The sequence below is a fragment of the Arachis ipaensis genome, chromosome B1, assembly GCF_059453495.1.
Source record: "Arachis ipaensis isolate K30076 ecotype BB chromosome B1, ASM5945349v1, whole genome shotgun sequence".
Classification (NCBI taxonomy): Eukaryota; Viridiplantae; Streptophyta; class Magnoliopsida; order Fabales; family Fabaceae; genus Arachis; species Arachis ipaensis.
In genome coordinates, this window is record NC_142436.1 from 137,262,813 (window position 1) to 137,279,349 (window position 16,537).

The 16,537-nt window shown below is 34.2% G+C and overlaps 2 protein-coding genes across 5 annotated transcripts; both read left to right on the forward strand.

The window, feature by feature from the left end:
- Positions 1 to 556: 556 nt before the first annotated feature.
- Positions 557 to 6,302, forward strand: LOC107635560 (ABC transporter B family member 11). 2 transcript variants are annotated; one of them, XM_016339067.3, is made up of 13 exons: positions 557 to 623; positions 843 to 1,198; positions 1,300 to 1,354; positions 1,453 to 1,628; positions 1,961 to 2,182; positions 2,271 to 2,509; positions 2,600 to 3,125; positions 3,214 to 3,487; positions 3,578 to 4,446; positions 4,532 to 4,798; positions 4,884 to 5,144; positions 5,239 to 5,532; positions 5,776 to 6,302. In XM_016339067.3, exons 2-13 carry the CDS (start codon positions 911 to 913, stop codon positions 6,124 to 6,126), a joined length of 3,822 nt encoding a protein of 1,273 aa, XP_016194553.1. In that variant the 5' UTR covers positions 557 to 623; positions 843 to 910; the 3' UTR covers positions 6,127 to 6,302. The 2 variants fall into 2 exon arrangements, with proteins under 2 accessions (XP_016194553.1, XP_016194544.1); XM_016339058.3 differs by having other exon boundaries at positions 562 to 623; positions 3,214 to 4,446.
- A 2,606-nt stretch (positions 6,303 to 8,908) lies between these two features.
- On the forward strand, positions 8,909 to 14,969 carry LOC107635572 (ABC transporter B family member 11). Of its 3 annotated transcripts, none has more exons than XM_016339079.3 (13): positions 8,909 to 9,054; positions 9,472 to 9,829; positions 10,132 to 10,186; positions 10,287 to 10,462; positions 10,555 to 10,776; positions 10,871 to 11,109; positions 11,247 to 11,772; positions 11,863 to 12,136; positions 12,219 to 13,036; positions 13,217 to 13,483; positions 13,567 to 13,830; positions 13,922 to 14,215; positions 14,472 to 14,969. In XM_016339079.3, exons 2-13 carry the CDS (start codon positions 9,488 to 9,490, stop codon positions 14,823 to 14,825), a joined length of 3,831 nt encoding a protein of 1,276 aa, XP_016194565.1. In that variant the 5' UTR covers positions 8,909 to 9,054; positions 9,472 to 9,487; the 3' UTR covers positions 14,826 to 14,969. The 3 variants fall into 3 exon arrangements, with proteins under 3 accessions (XP_016194565.1, XP_020958695.1, XP_020958688.1); XM_021103036.2 differs by lacking the exon at positions 8,909 to 9,054 and adding an exon at positions 9,202 to 9,324; XM_021103029.2 differs by lacking the exon at positions 8,909 to 9,054 and having other exon boundaries at positions 9,380 to 9,829.
- Positions 14,970 to 16,537: the final 1,568 nt, after the last annotated feature.

Consider the following 16,537-nt stretch of genomic DNA (forward strand, 5'->3'; position numbering starts at 1 on the left):
TTGAGTTATTATATCACTTTTAATTTTATAATTAAGTATTTTTTTATATCAAAAACGTTAAAATTTTAATAAAATATTTTTTAAAAAATATATGCGGTTAAAAATTTGGTTAAATTTTTAATTATAAATATTTTCAATTTATAAAAAGATATTCAGTTAATTTTAATATTTTTTACATTATAAAAAATTTAATTATAAAACTAAAATTAGTATAACAACTTAATTAAAATATATATATATATGTATTTGATAAAACTATAAAAAAGAACAGAATAATTAAACTTTTATTATATTTAGTAGTAAGTTAAAGTGATAATATATTTTATTGTTTTAAAAACAAATATAACCAGCTATGGGACTGAATGTGACAAGCGAAGAGACTATGCAGCTTCGCACCAAATCTCTGATCTTTCCTGAGACCCAAACAAGAACAACTAAACAAAAGTATCAGAAACGTGCGGATTAAGAAATATGCGACTTTTAGATTCATATTTTCCCATCTAAAATAATTTGACCAAATCTTTCATCTATATATATAGACAGTTGCCAATATAACGAACTATCATTCTTCTGTTGCTTGCTACGGCTACTTTTTCATCTTCATTGAAGCCAGAAAAAAAAAGGTTCATTTCTTTCTTTTTTCTCTGTTTTCTCAGAGCATTTAGTTTCCATATAGGACTAATTGTTTTGTTTGAACCCAACATTTTCTTCACCAACCACAATAATCACGTAGTTAACTAGGCAAAGTAAGAACATGGAAATTTCATGCATGGCAAAAGACTTTTTTTTTTCTTTTTGTGTAATACTACTAATCAACTTGAACCCGTGATGCTTTTTTCCAGAACCTGTTACCCATTTAAACATCATTGGTAGAGAGGCTTGTGAGCAAAAGGAGCCTTCTTCTTCCTCCATGAAAATGGAAGGTAATGATACTGCGAGTTCTTCGAAAGTAGCAGGCCCTGAGATGAAGCAAGATCCAAAGAAGGGAAAGGAGAAAGATGAAGGAAAAGACACAGTGCCATTGTACAAGCTTTTCTCATTTGCTGATCGGTTAGATCGTTTGTTGATGCTTGTTGGAACAGTTGGTGCTATTGGTAATGGAATCTCCATGCCATTAATGACTCTAATATTTGGGAATATGATCAATGCATTTGGAGGAAACTCAAACACCAAAGAAGTTGTTGATGAAGTTTCCAGGGTAACTAACTATTCTAATTCTTCTCCTCTGTATGAAGTTTACTTTTTGGAACTGAAAATTCTTAAGTTTCTTCACATCACAATGAATCATTGTTTCTTCAGGTGTCACTGAAATTTGTGTACTTGGCTGTGGGAACCTTTTTCGCATCACTCATGCGTGAGTAGACATAATAAACTTCTCTGTATTTTTTTGTTTGTTTGTTCAATTAAAAAAATTAATATATCTCGACATGAAAATTGTTTTTTGTGTAACAGAGGTGGCTTGTTGGATGGTTACTGGGGAGAGACAGGCAGCACGAATCAGAGGCTTATACCTTCAAACAATCTTGAGGCAAGATGTTAGCTTCTTCGACAAGGAAACGAATACCGGCGAGGTTGTTGGAAGGATGTCCGGCGATACTGTTCTTATTCAAGACGCCATGGGAGAGAAGGTATCTATGAACAACCATACAAAAATATGGAAACACTGACACACACAAATTTATTTGAAAATAATAGGACTGAAGAAAAGAAATGTTAGGTGATGACCAACATTTTTTTCTCTTAATTTTTGTCTTATATTTGAATAACACTAGTTAATTTTTCACTTTTTTTACCCTTAAAAGGGTTGACTTTGTAACATTTCCAATAAGTTAGATACATATTGACAGTGTGGATTGGCTATTTCCGTTGACTTAGGATAACTGAAAGGAAAAAAGTATCAGTTATACTGCAAATTACTAAATTTAGTTTACTTATTGCTTTTGTTATCTGATTCATTCAGGTAGGGCAGTTTATACAGTTGATGGCAACATTCGTTGGAGGTTTTATCATAGCATTTGTCAGAGGATGGCTTCTATCAGTTGTCATGCTGTCTTCTATTCCACTTCTTGTGGTGTCTGGTGCTGCAATGACCATGGTTATTCAAAAAACATCTTCTCGCGGACAAACAGCTTATTCTGCTGCAGCAAGCGTAGTAGAGCAGACTATAGGCTCCATTCGAACGGTATCAACACTCGTTGCAAAGTTTCCACTTTTATGATTGTATAAAACATGTGAATGAATGACATCCATTTCTCCAATAATGAATGCAGGTTGCATCATTCACTGGGGAGAAACAAGCTGTAATTAAGTATAATCAGTCACTAATCAAAGCTTACAAGACCGGTTTGCAAGAGGCCCTGGCTTCTGGTTTCGGTTTTGGCGTACTGTATTTTGTTATTATTTCTACTTATGGTTTGGCTATATGGTATGGCGCCAAAATGGTAATCGAGAAAGGATATAATGGAGGCGAGGTTATCACTGTAATCTTTGCTCTATTGACCGGATCCATGTAAGTTATTAGTTGCATGCATCTTTTTCTTTCTTAAAGTGAAAGATATTTTCAGATTGAGAGATTGTCTAACTATACTTTCAATATCAGGTCTCTTGGTCAGGCATCGCCGAGCCTAAGCGCGTTTGCTGCAGGGCAAGCGGCGGCGTTTAAGATGTTTGAAACAATTAAAAGGAAGCCGGAAATCGATGCTTCTGATCCCAACGGTCTAAAGCTCGACAACATTCGTGGAGACATAGAGCTTAGGGAGGTCTGCTTTAGTTATCCTACAAGGCCGGATGAACTGATATTCAATGGATTTTCGCTTTCAATACCGAGTGGAACTACTGCAGCTCTGGTGGGGCAAAGCGGGAGTGGGAAATCAACGGTTGTTAGTTTGATTGAGAGATTCTATGATCCACAAGCCGGTGAAGTTCTCATTGATGGTATCAACCTCAAAGAATTTCAGCTGAAGTGGATCAGGCAGAAAATTGGCCTAGTTAGCCAGGAACCAGTTCTCTTTGCTAGTAGCATTAAAGAGAACATTGCTTATGGAAAAGACGGTGCAACCGATGAAGAAATCCGAGCCGCAGCAGAACTCGCCAATGCTGCAAAATTCATAGACAAGCTTCCTCAGGTAAACACCGAAACAGCGAAATCTTATAGTGTTCTTGTTATGAATGAACGGTGCTTTGGCTCAATAGTTTTCTAAATTATGAACTTAGGGATTGGATACAATGGTTGGTGAGCATGGAACTCAGCTCTCTGGAGGACAAAAGCAGAGAGTTGCAATAGCAAGAGCGATTTTGAAAGATCCAAGAATCTTACTTCTTGATGAAGCTACAAGTGCGCTTGATGCCGAATCTGAGAGGATAGTACAGGAGGCATTGGACAGAATAATGGTAAACCGAACAACTGTCATTGTCGCGCATCGTCTAAGTACTATAAGAAACGCTGATGCAATTGCTGTTATTCATCAAGGAAAAATAGTAGAAAGAGGTAGAAATCTCATTATCTTGTTGAAAGAAACCTTCATAGTTAGCTTAGAAAGAATTTGGTTTTTCTTACAATTTCCTATTGTTCGATCAGGTTCGCATGCTGAGCTCACGCGTGATCCTGAGGGGGCCTATAGCCAGTTAATTAGGCTGCAAGAAGTTAAAGGCGCAAATCACAAAGACAAACCAGAAAGTATTTTGCATTCTGGAAGAATCTCGAGTCATCGATCTTCTTCTATAAGATCTCTAAGCCATCAAGAATCATTCGGAATTGGAAACAGCGGCCGCCACTCATTCACAGCACCGTTTCCGGTTCCTACAGCAGTTGGCCTCACGGAATCGCCACCCGAAGCTCCTACTTCTTCAACTGTCTCACCTTCGCCACCGGAAGTTCCTCTTCTTCGCCTCGCTTCTCTAAACAAGCCTGAGATTCCAGTCTTATTCATGGGATCAGTAGCTGCAGTGATAAGTGGATTGATATTTCCAGCTTTCGGCCTAGTGCTTTCGAAAATGATCACAATTTTCTACGAACCGGCTCATAAGCTTCGCCACGATTCTCGAATTTGGGCACTGGTGTTTGTTGGACTTGGAGCACTATCATTGTTTGTGTACCCTTCTAGATTCTACCTTTTCGCCGTCGCCGGTGGTAAGTTGATCAAGAGGATCCGGGAGATGTGTTTCGAGAAAGTGGTCAATATGGAGGTGAGCTGGTTCGACGAAGCTGATCATTCAAGCGGAGCGATTGGTGCTAGGCTTGCTACTGATGCTGCTTCGATCCGAGCTATAGTCGGGGATGCACTTGGATTGATGGTTGAAAACATTGCTACAGCAGTTTCTGCCTTGGTGATTTCTTTTGATGCCTGCTGGCAACTTGCTCTTATAGTTCTCGCTTTGGCGCCTCTGTTGGGGCTAAATGGATATGTGCAGTTCAAGTTCTTGGCAGGATTCAGCTCTGATGCAAAGGTTTGATCAGAATCAGATCCATTTCTTTGTGCATTTCTCACATCATGCTAAGTATAAGATAAAAATTTCTTTTTTTTCTACACAGAAATTGTATGAGGAAGCAAGTCAAGTGGCAAATGATGCTGTAGGGAGTATTAGAACAGTTGCTTCCTTCTGTGCTGAAGAGAAGGTGATGGACTTATACCGCGAAAAATGCGAAGGACCGATCAAGACAGGGATAAGAAAGGGAATAATCAGTGGTATAGGTTTTGGAGTATCATTCTTCATGATGTATTGTGTTTATGCAACTAGCTTCTATGCCGGAGCTCGTCTCGTGGATGATGGAAAATCAACATTCTCAGATGTCTTCAGAGTATGTTTGAGTTTAATTTCTCTCCTAACTTGTTCACTATCATTTCTTTAATAGTATTTGATGATCTTGTTTTCTTGGTTTGCAGGTCTTCTTTGCTCTCAGCATGGCAGCTATTGGAATCTCTCAATCCAGCTCCTTAGTCCCTGACTCAACCAAAGCGAAAAGCGCTGCAGCATCTATATTCGCCATTCTTGATCGAAAGTCGCGAATAGACCCCAGTGAGGAATCTGGATTAACACATGAAGTTAAGGGAGAAATTGAGCTTCACCATGTCAGTTTCAAGTATCCAACTAGGCCTGATGTTCAAATATTCTGCAATCTTAGCTTGACAATTCGTAGTGGCAAGGTGGTTTTTAATTGCTTCTTAAAAGAAATATTTTTTCTTCCAAAATTGAGTATTAGAAAGTAACAAATGGATTGTTGTATTCATAAAATTTCAGACAGTTGCACTGGTTGGAGAAAGTGGAAGTGGAAAGTCAACAGTGATAGCATTGCTACAAAGATTTTATGACCCTGATTCAGGTCACATTACACTTGATGGAAAGGATATCCAAACATTTCAAGTTAAGTGGCTAAGACAACAGATGGGTTTGGTTAGCCAAGAGCCTGTTTTGTTCAACGACACGATCCGAGCCAACATCGCATATGGAAAAGGAGGAGATGCAACAGAAGCAGAAATCATAGGTGCAGCAGAACTTGCTAATGCTCACAAGTTCATTAGTAGTTTGCAGCAGGTAATTTAATTAAATTGCAAAGTTTAAGTCCTGATTGATTCTTATTTTCATTTTCAGTATTTTCTAATTTCAGTTTCTTTCGCACAATCCTAAAACAAATGCTATGTTTATACTAAAAATGAACCATCAATTCATTATTACCTTATTCTCTCTTAGGACTAGTGCAAGTTTTCAACTTATGTTAATTGGACACTCCTAGGATTATAGTTCTGAATTCATAAGAATGTCATGTTATACATGCAGGGTTATGACACGATAGTAGGCGAGCGTGGCGTCCAATTATCCGGTGGCCAGAAGCAGCGAGTGGCGATTGCAAGAGCCATAGTTAAGAATCCCAAGATATTGCTTCTAGATGAAGCAACAAGTGCACTTGATGCTGAGTCTGAGAAAGTGGTTCAGGATGCACTTGACAGGGTTATGGTGGACAGAACCACCATTGTGGTGGCACATAGGCTATCTACAATCAAAGGTGCTGACTTGATTGCAGTAGTTAAGAATGGTGCTATTGCAGAGAAGGGTAAGCATGAAGCTTTGCTCAATAAGGGAGGTGACTATGCTTCATTGGTAGCATTGCACACAAGTGCTTCATCTTAGATTGATTTTCAGATGAATACAATTTATTCATTTTTGAGAAATTTTCTATCTACTTTATTTTATGTAGTCCATTGTGTTAACAATTATATATGCATATTCATTCTGCACAATGTGCACAGGTTTAAGTCTAGTGAAAAGAAATAAGTAATAACACATCTTCTCAATTTAAGTATCAATCTTTCTTTTTTTTTCTTTTATTTTTTTATTATTCCTATCAATTGCCAATATAATATGAAAAAAATGATTCCTCAAGAGACGAAGACAACAATTACAATGTTTTGGTTGGAACTTGAAAGCATGCATGTACTCACAGAGATATTAAGAACAATTAAATCTTATTGAGCTCAGAGCTTAACAGACAGCATGAAATCAAATCATGAGGAGAACAAACAAAACAAGAACAAATAATACCAGTTTGCAATAGTTTTTGGCCTAAACAGTCTTGCTGGTGGAACATCAAAGAGAAACTAAAGCTGGAGAATATATTTTCATTTTGGAATTATAATTCTGAAAAAGCCAAATTGAATAACAGCAAATATACACACACATTTATATATATAAAAAAAATAAATGAAAGAAAAAAAAATACAAAGAGGGGTTGGCACAATTTATCAAGTCCTGATAATAATGACAAAGACAAAATAAAAATTATATAGGAGATTGATGCATTTTACTTTTTAATTGTTAAATGTCAAAGGAGTTGTACTATAGAGAGCCAAATTAAATTGATGAGTTGTTAGCTTCAGTTAGGACCACATTACCACATTCAGCTTTTGAAAACTTAATTAATTTTTTCAATCAAATCATTTAACTAATTAACAGAATCATATTCTCAAACCAATACACTAGATGCTAAAACAATTTCTACCACAACCAATCATGTATTCCATATGTACCTCATAAAACAGTTATTATATAGTAGCCACTGACCTAGTTAATGTAATGCATTTATTAGACATTACCAATCTTTGTTGTAAATCACCTTTTACTGAAACATGTCTGTACCATGTTACTGGGACAGGAGAACCTACTTGAGGAGTCTATGACTCTACATATTCCCACCCTATATTATTTTTACTATAAAATTCATAGGCTGTCATAATGTGTATATATTTTATTTTATCTTTTGGTCGTATATATATAATTTGTATATTTAATTTTCTCCCCTTTTAAGATGGTAGTAGCTATTTGCTACCTATTCTTTAAAATAACACTAGTAATTAACTAAACAATTTATTATATCATTTTCATACCAAAGATTCTACTGTATACAATCATATTTATAATTTTATATGTATGTATGATCAAGAAAAAATGGTCTTGAAAATGAAATTGTCATGAATCATGATAATGCGATTTGAAAAAGAGGGCATTATAAAAATAGTTCTATTTATTATTAAGAAACCATCATGTGGTCACCAAATATTTTGAGTTGAGTCAAAGTATTAGCATAACGATGTATAAGCAAAGGACAAAAATGTATGAGGAGATTTGAAACTATTGATTATTAGTTTTTTTTTTTTTTAATTTAGTTGTACTATCATATATAGTAAATTAATAATATAGGTTTAATTTCGTAGTATAAGGTTAATGTTTTAGAGAGAGAGAAAAAAAATCACATGGGACTAAAAAAAAGTTTGTATAATTTCGAGTTAAAATAATTAGGGTTTAATTCAATATTTGTGCAAGCTCCTATATCTTAAAATGCAGGTCAACAAAGACTTTTGAATTTCGCTGCAAGACTATTTTCAAGTTTTTATCATAGCCAAAAATTAATTATTTTTAAAAATTGAACTATCCTACGTATAAATAAAAAAATTAATCGCTAAACTAAATCAGTCATTCGTATAGAATAATATTAAAAATAAGTTAAATAATACTTTATTTATAAATAAATACATAATGATTAATTTAGTAGTTAATTTTTTATATACTGATAGTATTTTTGTTAAAAATTAGAAGAGGGATAAAAATGTGTTTCTTACATTAGTAGGTTACCATTAGCATGCATAACAAGGCAACAAAGTTCTTATATATATATATATGATCATTGATAAGCTTTGTCTAAATAATCTTATTTTCTTCAAGACTTATGTTATAACTTATTAAGAAATTGTGCTATTGCTACACCTGATTCACTAAACCATAAAGTCAATGTAGGGCCAAATATAAGAGGAAAAATGTTAAAGATGGCTGCAGTTGAGCCGTTAGTATCAGACTAGAACTCTACAAGTATATAAGTTTGGTTTCTATTTTGAAGTATTTTTATATAACCATACTACGTATTAAAAAAAAAAAAAAAAAAAACTGGCCACATATATAGTTATATTTGTTAAAAACATAATGAAAATAAGTTAAACAATGACTAATTTTTTATGTGCATATAATAGTTTTTATTTTCACAAGCATTTGAAGAAATAAAAAACATATATTGACTTTATTAAAATGATCAGTTTTGAACTTAAGTTTAATACACAAAATATAATTATACTAGAATAAAACTTTTTTGACAGAAAGAATAGGATTCCGCTTATATGGTACATGAGTTTTTATTACATAGTTTTTCAACTATTAGATTTTACTATCCAAGTATTATTTTTGTTTTCTTTGGTAGATTGAGTGTATTATTATTATGATTGTAAGTGTATTTTCTGACTTCATTAGAATCTCTCATCTGTTGTTTTGCATCTAAACCATACAAATAAATTGTTGTTTTGGCCAAAGGTATCTAATTCTGTTCTACTCTTTTTGCTTTATCCCATCATAATTTAAAAGATAAAACAATGTTAACTTGCATTAGTAGGCTAATGCCAACTAGGTTCAACCAGTCTTATATAGTTTTTGCTTAATTCCCTTGTTGCTTTCAAATTGCTGTTCTCTTATCATTCTTAGAAGACTTGAACTACTTCAAGTTTGTAAAGGAAAAAGGTTTGTGTGTGCCCTTGCCTTACATGTGTAGATGTAACTTGATATCCAATTTTTAGAAATTTGATAAGCTTGATTATTATGATTATATACATGGCTTGATAAAACTCATTCTATAAAAAGTTACTTGAAGGTGTAAGCATAACAATACTTAGTCTTATTACAATAGTGGATCTATTTATATTGTCTTGAATATGTTTTGATTACTGGTTCTGGTTTTGTAAGTGCAACTTGCATTTTGGTTCTCTCTCTTGGCCTATTCTGGTTTCCTTGGTAACTCATTTTTCTTCCTCTCTTCAATCTTTGTTCTTCTCTAGTCTCTATGGTTTTGCTTAAGTCAACATGATGTCAATTTACATAGCTTTTGAAATGTTTTCTCTTTTTGTTTTCTTTTCTTTTTTTTTCTTTTCCTCAACATAGCCTTTGATTGAGGAAAATGGTAGTTGAGGAAAGTATAGATGGAAATATTACTTCATGTGAGGTGACAGGATCAGTAAGTCATTCACAGATTCCGAATCACGAAAATTCGCAAGAAATTAAGGGAAGGGAGGAGGCTCCAAAGAAGAACAAGGCCAAAACTGAAAGCAATAAAACAGTACCCGTTTACATGCTTTTCTCATTTGCAGATTCTTGGGATCATTTGCTTATGTTTGTTGGGACAATAAGTGCAATTGGGAATGGAATATCCAACCCTTTAATGAGTGTACTAATTGGAGATACAATTGATGCTTTTGGAAGAAATGGTAGCAATAAACAAGTTGTTGATGAAGTTTCCAAGGTAAATAACTAGCACTCTTTCACTAAGAATCAGTGTTCTCAAGACATGAGAATATGTAAAATGTCTTTATGAGCATCTAAATGGTGTTAACACCTCTTTCACCCTTCTTATTCTACATTTTTATTGAACCAAACAAATGCAAAGTAATTTTTATTACACACTGAAGTGTAATCATTTAACTAGTCTCAATAATTCTACTATTATGCAATAACCTTGTGAATTATTATTAAGGTAACAATTTGGTTCTGATTCTCCACATCTCATTGTCTTATAATCTACAATGGTTCATTTTATTGCTTTAGGTCTCTCTGAAGTTTCTATGCTTGGGTATAGCTGCCTTTTTTGCAGCATTTTTGCGTAAGCATGCCAAATTCTATGCTAATTATGATTACCATATACTTAGGCTTAATCTAACATTCTAATTATGCTTATTATCCTTACATGAAAAATATTCTAGAGGTTTCTTGTTGGGTGATCACTGGGGAGAGACAAGCTGCAAGAATAAGAGGCTTATACCTCAAAGCAATTCTGAGACAAGATGTCGGCTTCTTCGACAAGGAAACTAACACCGGCGAGGTTACTGAAAGGATGTCAGGAGACACATTTCTTGTTCAAGAAGCCATGGGGGAAAAGGTACAAAATTGAAATGCACCACTCCACAATGTTATAATTCTTTACCATAAGAATAACCTGTTCTTTTTCTTATAACTATATATATATATCAGGTAGGACAGTTCATACAATATGTGGCAAGCTTTTTAGGAGGGCTTATCATAGCATTCATCAAGGGTTGGCTTCTAACCCTTGTCCTGCTATCTTCCCTGCCTCCTCTTGTCTTAGCTGGTTCTCTAATGACTTGCGCTTTCGCGAAGATGGCATCTCGTGGACAAGCAGCATATTCTGAAGCAGCAACTATATTTGACAGGACTATTGGTTCAATTAGAACTGTATGCCAATATCCACAAAGAACTCATTCATTGCCTTTCCTTTTTTCCTTTTAGAGAATAGCATATTAAGGATAGAGACATTCTTCCGATGCAGGTTGCATCCTTTACTGGTGAGGATCAAGCTATAGCTTTATACAATGAATCCTTAACCAAAGCATATAGGAGTGGTGTGCAAGAAGGAGTGGCTGCTGGTTTAGGCCTTGGTTTGCTTCGATTGCTCGCCTTCAGCAGTTATGCTTTGGGTGTATGGTATGGAGGGAAGATGGTTCTAGAGAAAGGATATACAGGAGGTGAAGTCATGAGTGTGTTTTTTGCAGTATTGATTGGATCATTGTAAGTTCATTTTCCCTTCATTGGTATGCACTGACATTGTAAAAATTGTCGAATTAAACACTTTACCTGATGTGACAATACATGATTAGATATCAGTATAAAACTAAACTGTTCTTACAAATGCATTATGTTTATAGGTCTCTGGGGCATGCATCTCCAAGCTTAACTGCAATTGCTGCAGGACAAGCCGCGGCCTATAAAATGTTTGAAACAATAAAGAGACAGCCAGATATTGATTCTTATGACACGGCTGGTCGGAAGCTAGATGATATTTCCGGAGATATAGAACTTAGAGAGGTTTGCTTTAGTTATCCAACAAGACCAGATGAACTCATATTCAATGGATTTTCCATTTCAATATCAAGTGGCACTACTGCAGCTTTGGTAGGACAAAGTGGGAGTGGGAAATCAACAGTTGTTAGTTTGATAGAGAGATTTTATGATCCACAGGCTGGTGAAGTTCTCATTGATGGTATCAACCTCAGAGAATTTCAACTGAAATGGCTCAGACAGAAGATAGGCCTAGTTAGCCAGGAGCCGGTTCTGTTTTTGTGTAGCATTAAAGAGAATATTGCATATGGTAAGGATGGTGCAACAGATGAAGAAATCATAGCTGCAGCAGAACTTGCTAATGCTGCTAGATTCATAGATAAATTTCCTCATGTGAGTTTTCAGAATCTTGACTTACTTTTGCAGTGTTATTTTCTTTTTTTTCAACATCAGTTTCAAATTTTATAAAATGGTGAAATTTAGGGACTCGACACGATGGTTGGTGAGCATGGAACTCAGCTTTCTGGAGGACAAAAGCAAAGGATTGCTATAGCAAGAGCAATTCTGAAAGATCCTAGAATCTTGTTACTTGATGAAGCTACAAGTGCCCTTGATGCTGAATCTGAGAGAGTGGTTCAAGAGACACTAGATAGAATAATGGTTAACAGAACAACTGTTATTGTAGCGCATCGCTTAATCACAATAAGAAATGCTGACACAATTGCTGTTATTCATCAAGGAAAAGTTGTAGAAAAAGGTAGAGACATACTAAACATTTCATCATTTTTTTTTAATGAACATTTGCATTTGATGCATTTCTATATTTTCAAACTGATTAGGTTCACATGATGAGCTCATTAAGGATCCTAATGGAGCTTTTAGCCAGCTTATTAGACTCCAAGAAATAAAAAAGGAGACAGAACAGAATGATGAATGCTCTGCAGATTCTGGACGGCAATCAAGCCGAGGATCATCCGAAATTGGGAACAGCAATCATCACTCATTCAGAATAACAGATGCTATGACATCAGAAGGAGGACCTCAAGTTCTTCCTTCAGCAGCATTATCACCTACACCTCCAGAAGTTCCATTTTTCAGGCTTGCTTGTCTTAACAAGCCTGAAATCCCAGTTTTACTCTTAGGGACATTGGTAGCAGTTATATGTGGGACTATTACACCTGCTCTGGGGCTTGTAGTATCTAAAATGATAAACACTTTCTTTGAACCTGCGGATAAACTCCGCAAAGATTCAAAGCATTGGGCATTAGTATTTGTTGCTTTCAGTGTGGCTGCATTCATATTTCATCCATTGAGGTCCTACTTCTTTTCTGTGGCTGGTTCTAAGTTGATAAAAAGGATTCGGCTTATGTGTTTTGATAAAATAATTCACATGGAAGTAGGATGGTTTGATAAAGCTGAGAATTCAAGTGGAGCCCTTGGAGCAAGGTTGTCAATTGATGCTGCTTCGCTTCGCGCTTTGTTTGGGGATGCACTTGGTATGTTGGTTCAAGATGCTTCCACTGCACTTACAGCCTTGGTGATTGCGTTCGAGGCGAATTGGCAGCTAGCTCTCATTATCCTTGCTATGATGCCTCTTCTGTTGTTAAATGGACATTTACAAATCAGATCCATGAGAGGATTTAGTGCAAATGCAAAGGTTAGTGTCCCATAGATATGAAGCTATAAACTATAGTGGGAAGAAGTTACTTAAAGGAAACTTAGGATGCAAGAAGAGAACCATCTTAATTGAAATATTATACTATGTTAAATTAGTTTGTGCTTATGAATCAACTAAGTTATCAATTTGACCAATGTTAATGTTTCTTATATTCAATAGAAACAATATGAGGAAGCAAGTCAAGTAGCAAACGATGCAGTAGGGAATATCAGAACAGTTGCTTCTTTCTGTGCTGAAGAGAAGGTAATGGAGTTATATCAGAAGAAATGTGAAGGACCAATGCAAACAGGCATAAGGCAAGGTTTAGTGAGTGGAAGTGGTTATGGCCTATCAATCTTCTTTCTGTTCTGTGTCTACGGATGCAGTTTCTACGCCGGTGCCAGGCTTGTTAAGGATGGCAAAACAACAATGTCAGAAGTTTTCCGCGTAAGCTATTGTCCTAACTTGATGGAGTAATGGTCAAGTTATCACATTATTCTAGCATTGATGATTTCTTTGATAATTTTCAGGTATTTTTTTGTCTCACAATGACTGCTATAGCATTATCTCAGTCCAGCCTACTCGCCCCGGGCGCAAGCAAAGCAAAAAGTTCAGCTGCTTCTGTGTTTGCCATTCTTGATCAGAAATCAAAAGTAGACTCCAGTGATAAGTCTGGAATCACATTGCAAGATGTGAAGGGAGAGATTAAATTCAACCATGTCACTTTCAAGTATCCAACTAGGCCTAATGTTCATATATTCACAGATCTTTCCTTAACCATTCATTCAGGACAGGTATCTTAGAACCAATTGATACACTAGTTCAATGTAATTTACACTTGTTAAGAAAGAATCTAAGGATTTGATTGTGTTGATGAAAATTCAGACAGTGGCACTAGTTGGAGAAAGTGGGAGTGGAAAGTCAACAGTAATATCATTGCTGCAAAGATTTTATGAACCAGATTCAGGTGAGATAACTCTAGATGGAACAGAAATCAAGAAGCTACAACTGAAATGGTTTAGGGAGCAAATGGGGCTAGTAAGCCAGGAGCCTGTGTTGTTCAATGACACCATTAGATCCAACATTGCATATGGAAAGGGAGGGAATGCAACAGAAGCAGAAATTGTTGCTGCTGCACAACTTGCTAATGCTCACAAATTCATTAGCAGTTTGCACAAGGTAAAAGTGAAACATACCATACATTTTTGTAAATTTTTATTAACCATATATAAATGAATTTGTTCAATCTAATTATTGAAATACAATTCAAGTGGAGTGTTTTTGGATTTTGAACCATTTTCAAGTTTTACTTTGTATTAAAGATAAATGATGAAATAAGATCGATCTTAGAATACATTGGAGATATTCTAAATCATCAATAATAGTAGTTATTGATACAGTAAGTGTATAATGTTTTGTGAATATATGAATGCAGGGTTATGAGACAATAGTAGGAGAGAGAGGGATTCAACTATCAGGGGGTCAGAAGCAAAGGGTGGCAATAGCAAGAGCCATAGTGAAGAGTCCAAAGATATTGCTTCTAGATGAAGCAACAAGTGCACTTGATGCTGAGTCAGAAAAGGTGGTTCAGGATGCACTTGACAGGGTTATGGTAAACAGAACCACCATTGTGGTGGCACATAGGTTATCAACCATTAAGGGTGCACATTTAATTGCTGTGGTTAAAAATGGTGTCATTGCTGAGAAAGGCACACATGATGCTTTGCTCAAAAAGGGTGGCACCTATGCTTCCTTAGTAGCATTCTTCTCAAGTTCTAGTTCATCTTAAATTCCCCAACCCACACTAAAAATTTAATTTTTTTAAAAAAATTGTTGTTTTGTTGGAAAATTTCATCCTTTTTCATGATGATAACTCTCAATGGTCCACGTTGTAATTCATCCAACATGAATGAATTATAATTTAATTTTTAAATGAATATTTAGTTTGTGTAATATACTAAAATAGATTACCAATGTGATATAATATGCAAAAAAGTAAAAAAGGAAAAAAAATTGTTTTTCATAATATGTGAAAAGCTTATTCTCATATTTATGTAATTAACTTGTATAATCTATTTTAAAAATATCTAAATTTTTGGAAATCATATACAAATTTTTTAGTAAAAATAAATTTTTTTTTTACCATCTTCTAACCTGACAGGTTAAGAATTAATTCATTACGAATTTAAGTAGATTGTTGCATTCATAAAATAAAACAAGATCCAAAGTTCCACACTTTTCAAACCTACTAGTAAGTTAGGCTGTGTTTGTTTTTAGAGACAGGACAGAACATGACACTGAAACTGAGACAATAGGACGGAGACACTAAAAATTATCTTTTGTGTATTCTGTTTGGATACCATGGACAAGACACTAATGTAATGTCTAGTATTATGTTTGGATACACATGGACAAGACTAAAATATTATATGAAATGACTAAAATAGCTCTGTGATTCCAAATTTTCTACATCAATACAAATTAATTTAATAAAAAATGAGAGTACGTAGGAGTATAAACGGAACTTGAAAAAAATATTTGAAGAGATAAAAAATTTTAATAAAAAATATATTAGTATTTATATTAAAATAAAATTTATAAATATAATTATTTTATTTTAAAATTTATTATTAATATGTAGGCATATGGTTAAGATTAACAAAAAAAATAAATTTGAGTTTGATTAATAAAAAATTTTGTTTAAGTTAATAAGCCAAATTTTTACATGAAAAAATAATTAGTTTTTGCATATAAAAATCTATTTTTATTTAAAAAAACTTATTTTTTTTAATCTAAAAACTGATTTTTCTTTATAAAAAACTGATTTTTCTTTAAATTATATGAAATCAATTACAATTTATAAATTATTTTTTAGCATTTTAAAAGATCAATTTTACTTTTGCTAATATTTATCTTTCAAAAGTTTTTAAGATTAATTATTTTTGTTATTATTTTTATTACAAAACAAATAATATAATATAAGATTAAAATGGTATTGAAGTAAAACGATAAAAAAAAAAGAATTATCTATCCCCAATAAAAAATTCTACAGAAAGGAGAGAGTATCTGGAAAACAAAGACATAGAGGAAGAATAGGAAGAAAAAAATATCTCTGAACAACGCAATAGAAAAAATAAAAAGGGGTAATAGTGGAAAAAAAGGAAAACAAAATTTATAAAATTGTCCGTGTCCACTCTTCCAAATCCCGTGTCAATCATTGTTCTTCGTAAAAGAGTGGACACAAAAGTATAAAAAACTGTTTCGGAGACAATATATCCATTGTCTATATCTCTGCTTCCAAACACTTTTTAAACAAGTGTTGTCCATGTCTCCGTGTCCTACCCCCGAAAATAAATGCTACCTTAATTACTATGCACGGCTATACCAACTCAAGTTGGTTACAATAAATTCTATTTAAAAAAAAATACTTTTTTTTTGGACTAAAAAAAAGGTCTATTAAATTTTTTTTTGCCAGAAATAATTCAAAAAAAAATTCAAGTA

Excerpts from the sequence above, each read along its gene's own strand:
- LOC107635572 (XM_016339079.3), top strand. The coding sequence starts at position 9,488 with ATGGTAGTTGAGGAAAGTATAGATGGAAATATTACTTCATGTGAGGTG. Across the intron at positions 12,137-12,218 it reads AGGAAAAGTTGTAGAAAAAG|GTTCACATGATGAGCTCATT; the intron begins GTAGAGACATAC and ends CAAACTGATTAG. Across the intron at positions 13,037-13,216 it reads GATTTAGTGCAAATGCAAAG|AAACAATATGAGGAAGCAAG; the intron begins GTTAGTGTCCCA and ends TATATTCAATAG.
- LOC107635560 (XM_016339058.3), top strand. The coding sequence starts at position 911 with ATGAAAATGGAAGGTAATGATACTGCGAGTTCTTCGAAAGTAGCAGGC. Across the intron at positions 4,799-4,883 it reads CATTCTCAGATGTCTTCAGA|GTCTTCTTTGCTCTCAGCAT; the intron begins GTATGTTTGAGT and ends CTTGGTTTGCAG. Across the intron at positions 5,145-5,238 it reads TGACAATTCGTAGTGGCAAG|ACAGTTGCACTGGTTGGAGA; the intron begins GTGGTTTTTAAT and ends ATAAAATTTCAG.